Source organism: Vipera ursinii (assembly GCF_947247035.1).
Source record: "Vipera ursinii genome assembly, chromosome: 5".
Classification (NCBI taxonomy): domain Eukaryota; kingdom Metazoa; phylum Chordata; class Lepidosauria; order Squamata; family Viperidae; genus Vipera; species Vipera ursinii.
In genome coordinates, this window is record NC_139518.1 from 4,217,782 (window position 1) to 4,234,222 (window position 16,441).

The window sequence follows — 16,441 nt, forward strand, 5'->3', positions numbered from 1 at the left end:
GGTTCCCCCACACATGCATGCTAGTCGTTTCCAACTCTAGGGGCCGGTGTTCATCTCCGTTTCAAAGCCGAAGAGCCAGCGCTTGTCCGAGGACGTCTCCGTGGTCATGTGGCCGGCATGACTGGACGCCAAAGGCGCACGGAACGCTGTTACCTTCCCACCATAGTGGTCCCTAGTTTTCTACTTGCATTTTTACGTGCTTTTGAACTGCTAGGTTGGCAGAAGCTGGGACGAGTAACAGACGCTCGCTCTGCTACGTGGCACTCGGGATTCGACCCGCCAAACTGCCGACCTTCTGGTTGACAAGCTCAGCGTCCTAACCCACTGAGCCACCGCGTCCCTTACTTATTACTTCTACTGTAATCTAATAAAGGAGAATATTTGTAGCTCAGGGTTGAAATGAGGGGGTCCTTAGTGCTCTCTGAGCCTGGTTGCTTTTTAATGAAACATCTCCAAGAAAACAAGCAAGCTCAGAGAACACCAAGGTCCTCCCCATTGTAATCTTTAATAAAATTATTATTATTTATTTTTTTTAAAAGAGAAGAGATAGCTTCTTTAAGCAATCTCTCATCTCTCTGAGGGGGAGAAGAAAAAAAAGGGTCAAGCGCAGGATAACACATACTGACTGACCCCAATGTTGAACTCCTGAGATTGCAAATATGGTCATTGCTTGCAGTTACTTTTCACTGTTGTAACTGAATGGTGCTGGAGAAGACTCCTGCGAGTCCCTCGGACTGCAAGGCGATCAAACCGGTCAGTCCTAGAGGAGATCAACCCTGACTGCTCTTGAGAAGGCCAGATCCTGAAGCTAAAACTCAAATACTTTGGCCACCTAATGAGAAGGAAGGACTCACTGGAGAAGAGCCTAATGCTGGGAAAGATCGAGGGCAATAGAAGAAAGGGACGACGGAGAATGAGGTGGCTGGATGGAGTCACTGAAGCAGGAGGCGTGAGCTTAAATGGACTCCAGAAGATGGTAGAGGACAGGGAGGCCTGGAGAAACATTGTTCATGGGGTCGCGATGGGTCGGACACGACTTCGCAGCTAACAAACAACAACAACTGAATGACCACTGATACAGACAGTTGCTAAACAAGGACTGCCTTGGATCAGGGCAACTCGGCATAATGTAGACGAGTTTCAGTTCGGTTTAGCAATTAAGGCATCAGGCTAGAAACTGGGAGGCTGGGAACTCCAGTTCCTCCCTAGGCATGAAGCAGCTGGGTGACTGTTGTGTAGTGAGTTCTTTGGAGGCAGTAAGTGAGACGAGTGGCTGCAAACAGGAACATTGCTTTATTGAGGCAACAGGAACAGAACTGAAACAGAGGCTTCTGCGCAGCTACTTATACGGTTGGCCACTAGGCGGCAGCCAATAGGTTTAAAACAGGGCTTTTCAACCTTTTCACCCATCGTACCACTTTTAGGATATGGCAACATCCGAGTACCACCAGTCGCCTAGCAAGGTATCCAAAACTTGATGGCCAAAAAAAAAAAAGGGAAAAAAGTGATGAAGTACAGGTAGTCCTCGACTTACCACAGTTCGCTTAGTGACTGTTCGAATTCACAAGGGCACTGAAAAAAGTGCCCCCCAAGCCACAGCCGAGCAAGAAACCAGCCTGCCTGCCTGGCAGTGCTCTTCTGCCTGTCCAAGGTTTTCATTGTTGTGAGACTTTCTGTTGAGGATTGGCAGCGAGGGTGGGGTGGGGTGGGTTTTTTTGGATTTTATTCCCCTCGTCTGCTGGGTGGTTGCAGCAGGTTTTGGTCCCTTCACATGACCCTGGGACACTGTGACCATCATAAATATGAATCAGTTGCCAAGCATCTGAATGTAAATCACAAGACCCTGGAGATGCGGCAACATTCCAGCTGATCAGCGCTTCTTCTGGGCTCAGCAGAAGTGCCAGGATCAGCGCTGAGCTCCAGCCGGAGCCTGGTGCTGATCCTGGTGCTTCCGCTGAGCCCCGACAGCCCTGCAGCTCCAGCCGTCTCTCGCTCAGGCTTGTGCGGTGCTGCCACCGGTTGAGCTCATTCCCCTCCCCCGCTACCACTTCTCTAGGATGGTCGCGTACCACCTGCCAGGTGCCAATGTACCACAGGTGGTACCTGTACCACTGGTTGAAAAGCCCTGTATTAAAGGAACTCTTTCCCGCCCCAAATCATCCAATGATCTTCTTGGAGATAGCAAGTCTGGCTAGTCAGTGACCGTTAGACACACCAATTGAGCAACCTTAAGCAGCATTCAAACAGACACGTGAAACAGTTCAAATAAAATCCCAATACAATACAGTGACCTTGCTTGAGTCCTTATTTCTTAGCTCTAGGAAGGAGGCAATGGCAAACCACTTCCAAAAAAATTGCCAAAAGAAGTGCAGGAATTTGTTCAGGCAATTCCAGGTGGCCTCACTGATTTGAAGGCATGCACATACTTTAAGAGCTTCAAGATAAGAGCAACAGGAATAAGACATAGATGTAGATAAAATGCTAGCAATAACATTAGTTGAAAATAATTAGCATCTGCAAACCATTTTTGTAAGATGACTTTGTAAAATAAACATTAGGTGTCCCATAGTGTGTGATATTATGGGATGCAAATGGGTAACATGCTTGACCGCAGGTAACTGATTTCCTTTGCAAAGGGGAGGTTGCTTTTATCTTGTCCAATCAACTTTCCTCTTGGATGTTTCTTTGTTATGCTAACTAGAAAAGGTGTTGTAAGCTAAAGATCAGGGTTGCATCTTTGACTGCAAGGAATCCCTTTTGTCCGAATTTTCTGATAAACTGTAATAAAATGATCTTCCTGTCTTGGTTTGTCTCACTGGAAACTATGCATGCCGAGGCATGACCCTTAAAAGAGCCGTATTTGGCTTTCAGTTCAACAATGGCCATGTAGAAAGTTTCTTTCCTTACTCCCAAATATTGTGTTTTTAACGAGGTTCTCTGTCTTACACAGGTCTATGAAATATTCCCATGGATTATGAATCACCTCCCGGGCCGTCACCAGAAAGCCTTTGCTTGTTATGACTTTTCAATTTCTTTTATAATGAAGGAGATCCAAAGTCATGAGAAGAGTGGGACGCGAGACGATCCACGGAATTTCATTGATTTCTACTTGGCGCAGATGGCAAAAGTAAGAGATCTGTACCATTAGTGTATCATTCTTCAAACTCAAACTCGTCTCGGATCAGTAAATCTTTTTCCTCTCAGTAAGTGCTCCGCTGTTTTACCTTCACAAAAGTTTCAGAGTCACAGAGTTGGAAAGGGACCTTGGCAGTGGTGGGATTCAGCCGGTTCCCACCAGTTCGGCAGAACCGGTAGCTATTTTTTTTTTGTCGCCCAGGCCCAGAATGGCCTTCTGGAAGCGGCATCCACACAGAGAACCGGCTGTTCACCTATTTGAATCCCACCACTGGACATTGGGGGTCTTTTAGTCCAACCCCCTACCTCAGGCAGGAAACCCTATACCATTTCAGACAAATGGCTGTCCAGTCTCTTCTTAAAAACTTCCAGTGTTGGAGCATTCACCGCTTCTGGAGGCAGGTTGTTCCACTGGTTAATTGTTCTGTCAGGAAGTTTCTCCTTAGTTCTAGGTTGCTTCTCTCCTTGACTAGTTTCCATCTGTTGTTTCTTGTTCTGCCTTCAGGTGCTTTGGAGAAGAGCTTGACTCCCTCTTAAACCACCCTGTGAGATGGGTTGGGTTGATAGAGAATGGCCCAAATTCACCCAGCAATTTTTCCTGACTAAGAAGGGCCTAATAAAGGAGAATATTTGTAGCTCAGAGTTGAAATGAGGGGTCCTTGGTGCTCTCTGAGCTTGTTTTCTTGCAGACCTTTCCTTACCCTGTCTAGGTAATGTCATCAGTGCTAGTAAGGAGTGGAGTTTGCCATCGGTTTATATTCTGGTGGCTTGCCCTGTGATTGGGGGTGATTATTTTGTTGGGCTGTTTACCATTGGTTCTTTGGCAGTTTCTTGATTGGGGCATTGCTTACTTGCTTCTTGGTCTGAAGTTGACCTTGGAGTTAATCTATGGTGATCTGGATGCTGATTGCTGGTGGAGAGGTGCTGGAGTCTTTTCGTTCCCTTTTGGTTGATTGGCTAGTTGATTGTCTCTTTTGCACAGTCCATAGGTATTGTTAATGTCTATGTGGCTAATTTGTCAGAGTGCCAGGCTTCTAGAAATTTATTTTATTTTTATTTATTTTAATCTCATTTATATCCCGCCCTTCTCCGAAGACTCAGGGCGGCTTACAATTTAAGCACAAACCAATGTGCTTAGCAAGAGCCTTCATTCTATGTATATGCCTGCTTATTAGGGCTTTCGCCCCCCCCCCCAGCGGCATTATTACAAAGTCAGCTTAATTGCCCCCAACAATCTGGGTCCTCATTTTACCTACCTCGGAAGGATGGAAGGCTGAGTCAACCTTGAGCCTGGTGGGACGCGAACCTGCACTAATTGCAGGCAGCTGGTGTTACTTAAGGAGGCATTAGCCCACTGCTCCACCAAGGCTCCACCAGAAATTCCCTGGTGTTTTTGGACTTAACCTGATGTAGGATTGTCACATTTTCCCAATTGAGACTATGGTTACATCTGTCTATACGTTGTGAAATTAATAAAATTAAGAGGGGCCTAGAGCAAAATCTCTTGATTTCTAGGCCAGCCCCTTCACCGCTAGGCCAAAGTGGTTCTCCTCATGCCAAACTCTTTTGCATTATTCCTGAGCCTTCATATGCATTCACAGGATAAAGATGACCCGGGTCTTCTAAACTGAGGAATCTAGATTTCCTCTAGGTTAAATATTCAATGTTCTAACTGTTGAAGGAAAAATCTTCATCATGGTTCAGTCCAAGCCGGGAATAAACAACAGGGCGACTGCTTTAGATAGAAGGTTGCAGTTTATTGAAGAGGAGAGCCAGACAGAATGATGGCTCTGGAGGAAAAGAGTGACAGCATATGGAGGGAGTGGGTTTTTATACCCTCTGGGGCTCTTGAGGTTGTTTCCTGTTCCTGTTTGAGGCTTTGTATTTCCTGTGTCTTGTATTTTGACCTGAGTCTGAGTGTGCCCCTTTGGCATCTGTGGGCTAATCCTATCATGTCCTGTCTTAGACTTTGGGTGGGGTATGTAGATTTTAAGGGTCTTTATCTTCCTGATCTCTTCAGCTTCTAGCTGGAAGCCTCCAACCTTCCTGAATGGATTATTTACACCTGCATTTCTACAGAGCTGGTTTCTGCTTGGGGGAGGGAGACTTGGGGCTATTAAGAAAAAACTGGGCATGCTTTTCTGCCTCTTTAAGATCCTTTGAGGAAATATAATATTTTGCCTTTTTAATATTTCCTTCTCTGGGGGCGGGGGGCGGGGGCTGAATTCCCGCATAACGAAAGGATTTGATTCTTGAGCAGGTTCCTTATTAAGTGAATGAAGTTTTTATGTCTCTCAACACCCCTCCTACCCTTTCTATTCCCTCACCTAAATCTCTTGATATGCATTCACAGAGTCAAGGTGACCCCACATCTACTCTGGATGAAAGCAATCTGGCCTACACTATCTTTGATTTTTTCATCGCAGGATCAGAGACCACAGCTACCACATTGCATTGGGCACTACTCTACATGGTGGCCTGCCCGGATATTCAAGGTGAGAGGGACGAAGGTAGAAAGGCAGGGGGAAATCTCAGAACTGTAAACATATGCATGTAACATTAACTTGAAAAATTAATTTGAACCTTAACTTGTTACATTTAATATGTTCTTCTGTTTTCTTCCAAATTGCTCAAGGCTGCTTCTCCCCTTCTACTTACAAAAATCTTTGACTTGTAGGAATGAAACTAGTTCTAGCTTACCCACGGAATGGCACAGCTGCTTTGGGACAAATTGTATGTCATGGTTCCAACAAATGCAGTACTTCAAAGAACTTCAAGGCACTGTTTACCTTAGAGAATCTTTTATTATACTCGCATAGCTTCGGCACGTATGTATTAGAAGCCAAGATCTGAATTCTCCTCCCGTGAACACATCGTATCAACCACAATTCCCTCCCTTAATTTAATGTCATAAATCACATTCTCCAATTCGTTTAAAATGCAAACTTTCCCTCCTGTTTTACAACCCAAATTCTTATCTTCTTTTCTTACAAACAGTCTTGAGATACATTCTCCCTACTCCCCCCCAGCGACCACTAATTCTAGTTCTAAAAATAATGTACGAGTTAAAGGAAGGCTACATCTCCCTGTGTTGTCAAGCAAGAACATCCGATGTTAGCGGCACTGACATTGTACTTCCAACTAGGATTTATCTAAGGCACACCTGACTGAGGAATTCTGGGAATTGAAGTCCACAAGTCATAAAAGGGCCAGGTTTGAAGACCCCTGTCCTAAACTAACATGCATTAAGATGTGTAGAAAGTGTGACCGCTCTGTTTAAATACGTGGAATGTGATTTTAGAAATGAATGAATTTTATTCCCTTTGCCTTTTAAACAAAGTAATGTAAGTGCCGCCTCTGAGCTTAATGTGAAGATTGGAGCCCAACATTTTGTCCAGATCAACAATGTGTCTCAAAATGGAATCCTTCCTTGAATGGATTTGAGAGGAAATACTGAAACAAAGCAGCACATTCTCAAGTCCTCCTGGAGACCAGATGTCTGCCTTGGAGACTACAAACATCCTAGGCTGATTTAGTACAATGCTGCTCATGTTTCTGGGAAACACAAAAACAATAACAAAATGAAATTGAATTGAATGGTAAAAAAAGTAAGGTTCTACATTTAGGCAAGAAAAACCATGTGCACAGGTATAGTATAGGTCAGGGGTGTCAAACTGCTGGCCCGTGTGAAGTAGGCTATAAAGAAAGATACAAAGAATACATAAGAGTGCTGCATGTCATAAATGTGAGGCAGGACATAAAAGTGAGAAGACCCGTGTATTAGTTAGAATAGACTCCCTGGCAGCAGTAGTCTTGCAGAACAGGCGTGCCCTTGACCTCCTGATAGCTGAGAAAGGTGGCTTGTGTCTATTCTTAGGAGAAGAATGCTGCTTTTACATGAATAAATCAGGAGTGGTCAGAGAGGTGGCAAAGGACCTGCAAGACAGAGCATCCAGAATTGGCCAGAGAATCCAAGGAACTGACCAGTGGTTCTCATGGTTACCAGGAACCGCATGGGTCAAACAATTGCTGTTCCTGTTGTTATTGTTCTGTACCAGCCTGCTACCGGCCCTGCAGAAAAGGCAGGGACAACCCCTTTACAAACGGCAAGAGGCTGGAATTACGCCTGCCAAATTTATAGCTACAAAAACAAACAAGACACGAACCAAGAAATAGGAGCTTTAAGAAACACGAACTATCCAAGCGGTTGCCTTCAGCAAACCAGCCCTCCCCACACATTCCCCTTATATAGAGTTCAGGGCGTGGCTTCTCTCTGCCTCCTTCCGAGAAGCCCCATTGCCTTCCTCTGTTTACTCCTAATTGACTGCCTCCTGCGTCGGGCGTCCTTGAACAGGGCCAGCTGTGGGTCATCTTCATCCATGCTGTCAGGCTCACACAGCTGGGTCTCCGTGGTGACCAAGTGGGAGGGGCCTGGCTGAGGGCTCTCATCAGCAAGATCTTCAACCCCCTCAGCAAGGTCTTCAACACCCCCCTCCTCCTCCTCTGAGTCGTCCGACCCAACTGCCGAACCCACAGGCTGACCCTGAATCACAACAGTTATGTGGGATAGCAGGACTAGCCTTCATCCCGTGTGTAATTCCCCTATTAAGACAATTGGCTATGAGGTCAATGAAAGAGATAAAGATTGAAAAGGAATTGGTTGTACTAGAGGGATCTTTGGAAAATGGATTTACACCTGGGATTCTAAAGGAGAGTAAGGATCCAGACGGTGGAATATATGTACGGTTTGGACCTTGGGGATTAGAGAGAGTGCCTGAGGAGGATGAAGTCTAACTTATTGACTTCTTCCTTCCCTTTCTGCTCGTTGCTCTTTGGTCTCTTTCTTGAACTGTCGGCAGGAATCAGAAACAACGTGTTGCTCTGCTATACTGTTTGCCTATCCTAATATACAGTGGTTTTGATAGTTTATCTTTGCTTGCTGGGGAAAATGTAATTACTTGCTGAAATGAAGGAATATCATTGAATGTGAGACTCCACATCAGATGAAATAGAGTCTCAAAGGGGGCAGTGAAGTAGGCTATAAAGAAAGATACAAAGAATACATAAGAGTGCTGCATGTCATAAATGTGAGGCAGGACATAAAAGTGAGAAGACCCGTGTATTAGTTAGAAGAGGCTCAAGGAAATGGAAAATGTCAAACCACACATTCACCCATGGGACACATTTAGTACAGCTGACACAGAATTCAGTTGCAGCTAACCACATATGTCTCACTTGCAGCTAACCACATATGTCTCACTTGAAGCTAACCACATACATGGTACAGGAAACGTAGACGCTAGCAAAAAGACAAGGCTGCAAAACAGTTTAGCAATGCAAAGAGGGGCTAGAAATGAGCTAGAAGGGGGCCTGTAATTCATGTAACCAATCAGAGCTCATAAGTTACATTTCTGTGTTTTGCTACTTTTGGAGACTATATATGGACTTGCTTTTCCATGACAAGGTGTTCAGACATTGCCTTTGCTTTTTGCTCTGAAACTTTTGCGCAAAATAAAACAAACTTCTTTTGATTCTGGGGTCTGAGTCTCTTGATTCTGCAACACGTGGGCCACATGCATCATAGCAAAACGACGCCCACCCCATTGCCAGCAATGGCAAAAAAGTCACGATATGTTGCGACACGTCACGTGACATTGTGAGTTTGACACCCCTGGTATACATGGTACTTTGCTCAATAGTAGCAACTGTGAGAGGGATCTCGGAGTCCTAGTGGACAATCACTTAAACATGAGCCAGTCGTGTGCTGCAGCTGCCAAAAAAGCCAACACAATGCTAGGCTGCATTAACAGAGGGATAGAATCAAGATCAGGTGGAGTGTTAATACCACTTTACAATGCCTTGGTAAGGCCACACTCGGAATGCTGCATCCAGTTTTGGTCACCACAATGTAAAAAAAGATGTTGGCTCTCTGGAAAGAGTACAGAGAAGAGCAACAAAAATGATTGGGGGACTGGAGGATAAAACATATAAGGAACAGTTGCTGGAATTGGGTATGTGTAGTTTAATGAAGAGAAGGATGAGCGGGGGACATGATAGCCATGTTCCAGTATCTCAGGGGCTGCCACAAAGAAGAGGGAGTCAAGCTCTTCTCCAAAGCACCTGAAGGCAGGACAAGAAGCAACGGATGGAAACTAATCAAGGAGAGAAGCAACCTAGAACTAAGGAGAAACTCCCTGACAGTGAGAACAATTAACCAGTGGAACAACCTGCCTCCAGAAGCAGTGAATGCTCCAACACTGAATTTTTTTAAGAAGAGACTGGACAGCCATTTGCCTGAAATGGTATAGTGTTTCCTGCCTGAGCAGGGGGTTGGACTAGATGACCTCCAAGGTCCCTTCCATCATCATCATCATCATCATCATCATTATTATTATTATTATTATTATTATTATTATTATTATTATTATTATTTTACACAACAGACGTGGAGGAAGAGATATGGTTGGAGATGTTATGTATAGTCTCTAAAACCGATCTATTTTTTTTCAGCCAAAGTACAAAAAGAACTTGATGATACTCTGGGTTCTTCCTCCCGGCTGTAGTGATCGGAGGAATCTGCCTTACACCAATGCTGTTATTCATGAGATCCAGCGCTATGCCAATATAATTTTAATTGGCGGCCCCAGACAATGTGTGAAAGACACAACAGTCCTTGGTTTTCCTATTCAAAAGGTAGACATTTCTCATTGCCTTATATATTTCACTGAGGTGGAGGTTCTTCTAGAATTGCAGCAATTCACCAAAAAATGTGAACCACTTTGGATAATAATGGTAACCATTAAAATATATATATTATGAGTGATCTCAAGTGTTTGTAAACATTTCTCAAGCCCAGAGATCTGACTCTGACGTTTTTCTCCCCCTTGTACATGACACTTCTTCTGTTCTGACCCAAAATCTAGTATTTTCTAAGGAAGCACTTATTGGACTCAATTGCAAAATCAGAGAATAGAATAGAATAGAATAGAATAGAATAGAATAGAATAGAATAGAATAGAATAGAATAGAATAGAATAGAATAGAATAGAATAGAATAGAAGAGTAGAGTAGAAGAATAGAATAGAATAGAATAGAATAGAATAGAATAGAATAGAATAGAATAGAATAGAATAGAATAGAATAGAATAGAATAGAATAGAATAGAATAGAATAGAATAGAATAGAATAGAATAGAATAGAATAGAATAGAATAATGGATAAGGATAACATAGGATAGGATAGGATAGGATAGAGAATGGAATAGGATAGGATAGGAAAGGTATGGTAGGGTAGGGTTAGAATAGAATAGAATAGAAAGAAATAGAATAGAATAGAATAGAATAGAATAGAATAGAATAGAATAGAATAGAATAGAATAGAATAGAATAGAATAGAATAGAATAGAAAGAAATAGAATAGAATAGAATAGAATAGAATAGAATAGAATAGAATAGAATAGAATAGAATAGAATAGAATAGAATAGAATAGAGAATGGAATACAAAAATGGAATAGGATAACATAGGATAAGATAGGATAGGATAAGATAGGATAGAATAGAGAATGGAATAGGATGGGACGGGACGGGACGGGACGGAACGGAATGGAACGGAACGGAACGGAACGGAACAGAACAGAACAGAACAGAATAGGAATTCTTTATTGGCCAAGGGTGATTGGACACACAAAGAATTTGTCTCCGGTGCCCAAGCTCTCAGCAAAAAGTGATAGGTCACAGATCATAAATCATAGTTACAATCATTAATCATAAGACAAACAATAAATAATAAATCGTAAGATACGAATAGAATAAGGTAGTAGGAAAGATGAGAAGATGAGAAAAGATGAGAAATGAGAAGGGCTCATTTCATCTTTATGCTGTTTATGCAGGCTTCCTGGGATGCCATTACATTTTTTAAAAAGTTGTCTGGTTATTAATTTTTGACTTGAGAGCATCGTGATTTAATTTAATGACATTACTGTAGAATTATTCTGCTTTTATAGTTTATTATGGTATACGGATAGGCAGGAATTTCATGTGGGACAAGCATTTTATCTCACACAGAAACCAGATGTTTTCTAAAACTGAATCTTTAGATTGATGCAACTGAACAGTTTAAACTTTTATGGCTTTTCTAGGGGGTCAGAGTTATACCAAATATATCCTCAGTTCTCCTGGATCCTAAGGAGTGGGAAACCCCTGAATGTTTCAATCCTGGTCATTTTTTGGATCAAAAAGGAAACTTTATCAACAGAGAAGCCTTCATACCCTTTTCCACAGGTATGTCCTAGAGCCGTGGTGGCGAACCGGTGGCACCCGTGCCACGGGTGGCACGCAGAACCCTCTCTGTGGGCACATGCACCATCGCCCCAGTCCTAGGCCTTCAGCTGGGTTTTATAAAACCTTTTCGCTTTAGGCCTCCACTGCCGTGTGCAAGGAAAAAAAAGTTTCAATCAATCAATTTCAACTTCTCGCGGGGAAAAAAAAGATCTTGCAAAGTTGGCATTGATTGATTGAAACTTTTTAGTTCCACCCAGTCTGCCGTTACCACTGAAGCCACGCCCACCCAATGGGCCACACCCACCCAATGGGCCACGCCCACCCAATGGGCCACGCCCACCCGACACCTGACAATACATAAGTGGGTTTTGGGTTGCAGTTTGGGCACTCGGTCTCTAAAAGGTTCGCCATCACAGTCCTAGAGGGAATCTTCTCCCCCAACAATTATATGTATGTATAGAGAGAGACGCGGTGTGAGCCGCGCTGAGCTTGTCGATCAGAAGGTCAGCAGTTTGGCGGGTTGAATCCCGAGTGCCGCGTAGCAGAGTGAGCGCCTGTTACTCGTCTCAGCTTCTGCCAACCTAGCAGTTCGAAAGCACGTAAAAATGCAAGTAGAAAAATAGGGACCACTACGGTGGGAAGGTAACAGTGTTCCGTGCGCCTCTGGTGTCTAGTCATGCCAGCCACATGACCACGGAGACATCCTTGGAGAAGTGCTTTCTCTTTGGCTTTGAAAAGGCCCCTAGAGTTGGAAACGACTAGCACACATGTGCGGGGGAACCTTCACCTTTTAGAGAGAGAGAATATAGAGCAGACATGTCAAACACAAGGCCCAGGGGCCAGATCCGGCCCGCAAAGTGGTTTCATGTGGCCCGCGAAGCCATCCTGGAAACAGGGAGGGAACGGCCCCCACTGCCTTGGCCCTGGCCCAGAGACCCTCCTCCTGCCAGAGACCCTCAGATCTGTCCCACTCCTGCCCAGGTTCCCATAGGCACCCTTGATGCAAACAATGTAGAGCTGGCCACGCCCACCCAGCAGGCCATACACACTCTAACCACGCCCACCCAGTAGGCCACGCCCACCCTGGCCCTACCCACCCGGCCCCTTGAGGGCAACCGCAATGCTGATGCAGCCCTCAATGAAATTGAGTTTGCCACCCCTGATATAGAGTGTTCAGTTTTCTCATGCATATGGACATGGAGTCCAGTTTTTTTTAAATATATATAATTTGGCAATTCAATCTGATTCACACATTGCAGATAAAGAGATCAAAGCTTACCTTTTCATATCCCATTAACTGCAATGTGAAGATGCTTCTTTTCAGCCTCTACTAGAATATGAAGAGGAGTCTGGAATTCTTGGCTGACTTTTGTTTGAGCTTGGTTGTTGTTTTACAGAGGTTTCATTACCCAATTAGATAACATAATCAGAGCTAGAAGGGAATAGGGTTTGTCCTCTCTCTATATAGTGGCTTGCTCTGTCAGTATTTCTGCAAGCATTGTTTTCTTCTTGGTAGTTCCTTGATTAGGCTGTTGTTTATTGTACGATGGATTATTTGAATTGGTGATTGAGCTATTGCTTACCGATTGATCGTTGGTCTGGTATTAATCCGGATGTTACAGGTAGTCCTTGACTTACGACCACATTTGAGACCAACATTTCCGTTGCTAAGCAAGGCAGGTGCTAAGTGAATTTTGCTCTATTTTATGACCATTGTTTTTGCCACAGTTGTTAAGTGAATCGTGCGGTCACTAAGCAAATCTGGCCTCCCCTATTGACTTTGCTTGTTGGGAAACTAGTTGCAAATGGTGATTATGTGATCCTGGGACTGTCATAAATTCATGCTAGTTGCTAAATGCCTAAAATTGTGATTATGTGACTATAGGGGTGCTGCAATGGCCATACCTGTCTGAGACAATATAGGTTCTTGTGGTCGAGCAGGGGGCTGGACTAGAAGACCTCCAAGGTCCCTTCCAGCTATATTCTATTCTATTCTATTCTGTTCTGTTCTGTTCTGTTCTGTTCTGTTCTACTCTACTGTACTCTATTCTGTATTTCTATTCTATTCTGTTCTATTCTGTTCTGTTCTGTTCTGTTCTATTCTGTCTTTCTGTTCTATTCTATTCTGTTCTATTCTATTCTATTCTATTCTATTCTATTCTATTCTATTCTATTCTATTATTTGGCATTTTTTTCAATGCCATTGTAACTTCAAATAGTCACTAGATGAATGATTGTAAGTCAAGGACCACCTGTAATACCTGCTTATCTGGGGGTTGATTGCTGTGGAGGAGGTGTTTTGGTCTTCATGTTTCCTTTTTAAGTTGGTGATTGTCTCTTTTGAATAGTGTGTAGATGTTGTTTATCTCTGTGTGCCTGTTGATGGCTGATTTGTCTGACTTCCAGCTATTTTCTAGAATTTTGGGATTTAGCTTGGTCTAGGATGCTCACAGTTCCCCAGTTAAAGCTATGGTTAAGCCAGTCCATGTGTTGCGCATTTAAGGAGTTTTCATCACGTCTTCTGAGTGCTAGCTGGTGTTCATGGATACTTCTGCTAAATTTTGGCTTGTTTGGCCTATATACACTTACTCTGTATGTTGTAGATAACTCTTGTGCTGTTTTTTCCCCTTTAGGGGCTATTTATTTTATTTTATTTTAATTCCATTTATATCCCGCCCTTCTCCGAAGACTCAGGGCGGCTTACAAGCTTAGCAGTATTGGGTCTTTTGTTTTATTTAAGATGTTTATTTAAGATGTTTTGGAGGACTTTAGTTGTTTGCATGCTACGGTGATGTTATGTGACTGAAATTAGTTTGTTGTTGGTTTCTGAGATTTTTTTAATGCATGGGAGTGTTCTTTTTTCACAGCATGTGTTGATTGAGCGATCAGTCACTTTTTGATAGTGGAGTAGATTCTGCACATCTGCTTGGGCAGATCTGGAATAGTCTCTTTAACAACTTTTATTTCAGAGGTCTTGAATTCTAAGATTTTGTTTCTTGCATTATCTACTTGCACTAAAAATGGCATTTGTCTAGAACATAGACAAACATTAATATCTGTCCATTAAAATCCTTTAAGAAACCCCTAAGAGGCCTATCCTTATTAGAGGACAGCAAGTTTCCCAACCAGGTTGCTTTTAGACCGTTTGGACCACAACTCCCAGAAATACCTGGGCATGGGAGTCGGAGTCCTCTCCATCTGTAGGACTCCAGTGTGAAGAAGAATGATTTCAGTCGAGAGACAAAGCAAATAGGAGATGAAACTGCCCTTAAATGCTCACGGTTCTTCCTGTTGCCTTTTCCTCCTACCACTCTGGTGTAGGTCAGCGAGCCTGTTTGGGAGAAAACCTGGCCAGAATGGAACTCTTTTTGCTCTTCGCCAACCTCCTGAGAAGGTTCCACTTCCGGCTCCCAGAAGGAGTGACTGAAGTCAACACAAAATACATTAAAGGCATGACGTTGCAACCACATCCACAGCTGCTCCGCGCTCTCCCTCGCTAGCTAAACCTGGCCTTGCGAGGGGCTGAAAAACCCACCGCAGTCTCACTGCACTGCATCTGCACTGACGACACATAGAAAGGCCTCCAGGGGGCATCAATGACCCTCTAAAAGAAGGCAAACAACCAGCTGTCTGCAAGGAGTATAAATCCTCCCATTCCTCACCATCCAGTCAGAGCTGAAGAAGCTTCTGGGATGAGAAGCGAAACGTCTTCAAGGAAAAACAAGAAAGTCCATTTGCCTCCTGAAAAAGGACCTGTGGGACAGCCATGACCTGGATGACTGAGAATCTCCATAGACACTCACTATAGTAGTCACTTACTCATTGGTACTTACTTGGTGTTACCAACTTCTGGTTCCACTATCCTCAGATATCCTGCTCGTCTGTGCCTGTTTCTTTATCACAAGACTCCAAGATAATTGAATAGCCAAATCCTGTGAGTTAAGAACTTAGATTTCTAAAACATTTCTCTTAAGATGAACTTGTCTTTCCTTGTCTACGTCTTTGGCATCTTCTGGGAAGAAGTGTCAATGTACACAGACAAATAAATAAGATAGAAAACAAGGTTCTTATTATGAATTTCTGTTCTTCAAACACCATGCCTTATTTTATGTTGGCATGAGACATCTTTTTAGAGCGAGTAGACAGTCAAACTCTTCTTTGATTGCAAATTTTAGCAGTATTATAAACCCCAGTGTGGAGTGGAAGAGCAAGAAGGCTCCCGAACATCCATATAAAGGTATATAAATAGTGGAACATAGAATAAGTAGTAAAGATTTAAAAAAAGAGCAGAAAAAATTGTTTTTTTTTAATTTAACAAATTCTGGGTTAGGTTTACACTGTTAAGCTTCAAAAAGGAGTAATGCTTACCAACCCTAGTATGTTGCGCACACAAAGCTTCTAGGTCTATAGATGTACCATCTTCTTTGGTCGAACCTGACCCTCCGTTTCAAGGTCTAACGCAGGGGATGTTGTGGATTCATCCTTCTTGGGGAATCGCTATTGTAGCTACGTCATTTAAATCAGGATCTAATACAAGGCACGTCCCAAGATCTAATACAGGGCCCGTTGTAGATTCATCCTTCCCGAGGGTTGCCGTTGTTTTGCCTGTAGCCACGCTATTCAAAGCCTGCAAGGAGCGGACTTGTTGCGCCCGTTGTGAGTCATGGCGCCGTTCTTCCCATCCCTGAGTGCCTGGAAAGCAGGTAAAAGGTCTATATGATGACTGATGGAGTTTTCGTCAGATAACCAGGCCTCCTTGAGCAGTCGGCCGCCCTTGGCGGCATCCCGGGTAATGGCCTCAGCATTGGCAAGATCAAACATATGGTTGTGACGAGCCATATGTGCCCATGCCTGTGAGTCTTGCTCTTGTCTTCTGATTGCCAACTTGTGCTCATGGATCCTGATTTTTGAGCCTCTTAGTTGTTTCCCCAACGTAATTGCATTGGCAATTCTTGTGTTGAATTCTGTACATTATTGAAGATCTTTCTCCATTGGGGAGCGGTTCTTTAGGATGCATAACCATGGC

The 16,441-nt window shown here is 43.4% G+C and overlaps 1 protein-coding gene across 1 annotated transcript; it reads left to right on the forward strand.

The window, feature by feature from the left end:
- Positions 1-1,211: 1,211 nt before the first annotated feature.
- Positions 1,212-14,915, forward strand: LOC310641686 (cytochrome P450 2J4-like; the record flags this gene model as incomplete). The annotated part of the gene is given in 7 exon segments (XM_083364924.1): positions 1,212-1,256; positions 2,951-3,127; positions 5,489-5,630; positions 9,646-9,691; positions 9,693-9,828; positions 11,274-11,415; positions 14,737-14,915. Coding segments are annotated over 7 exon segments (867 nt in total).
- Positions 14,916-16,441: the final 1,526 nt, after the last annotated feature.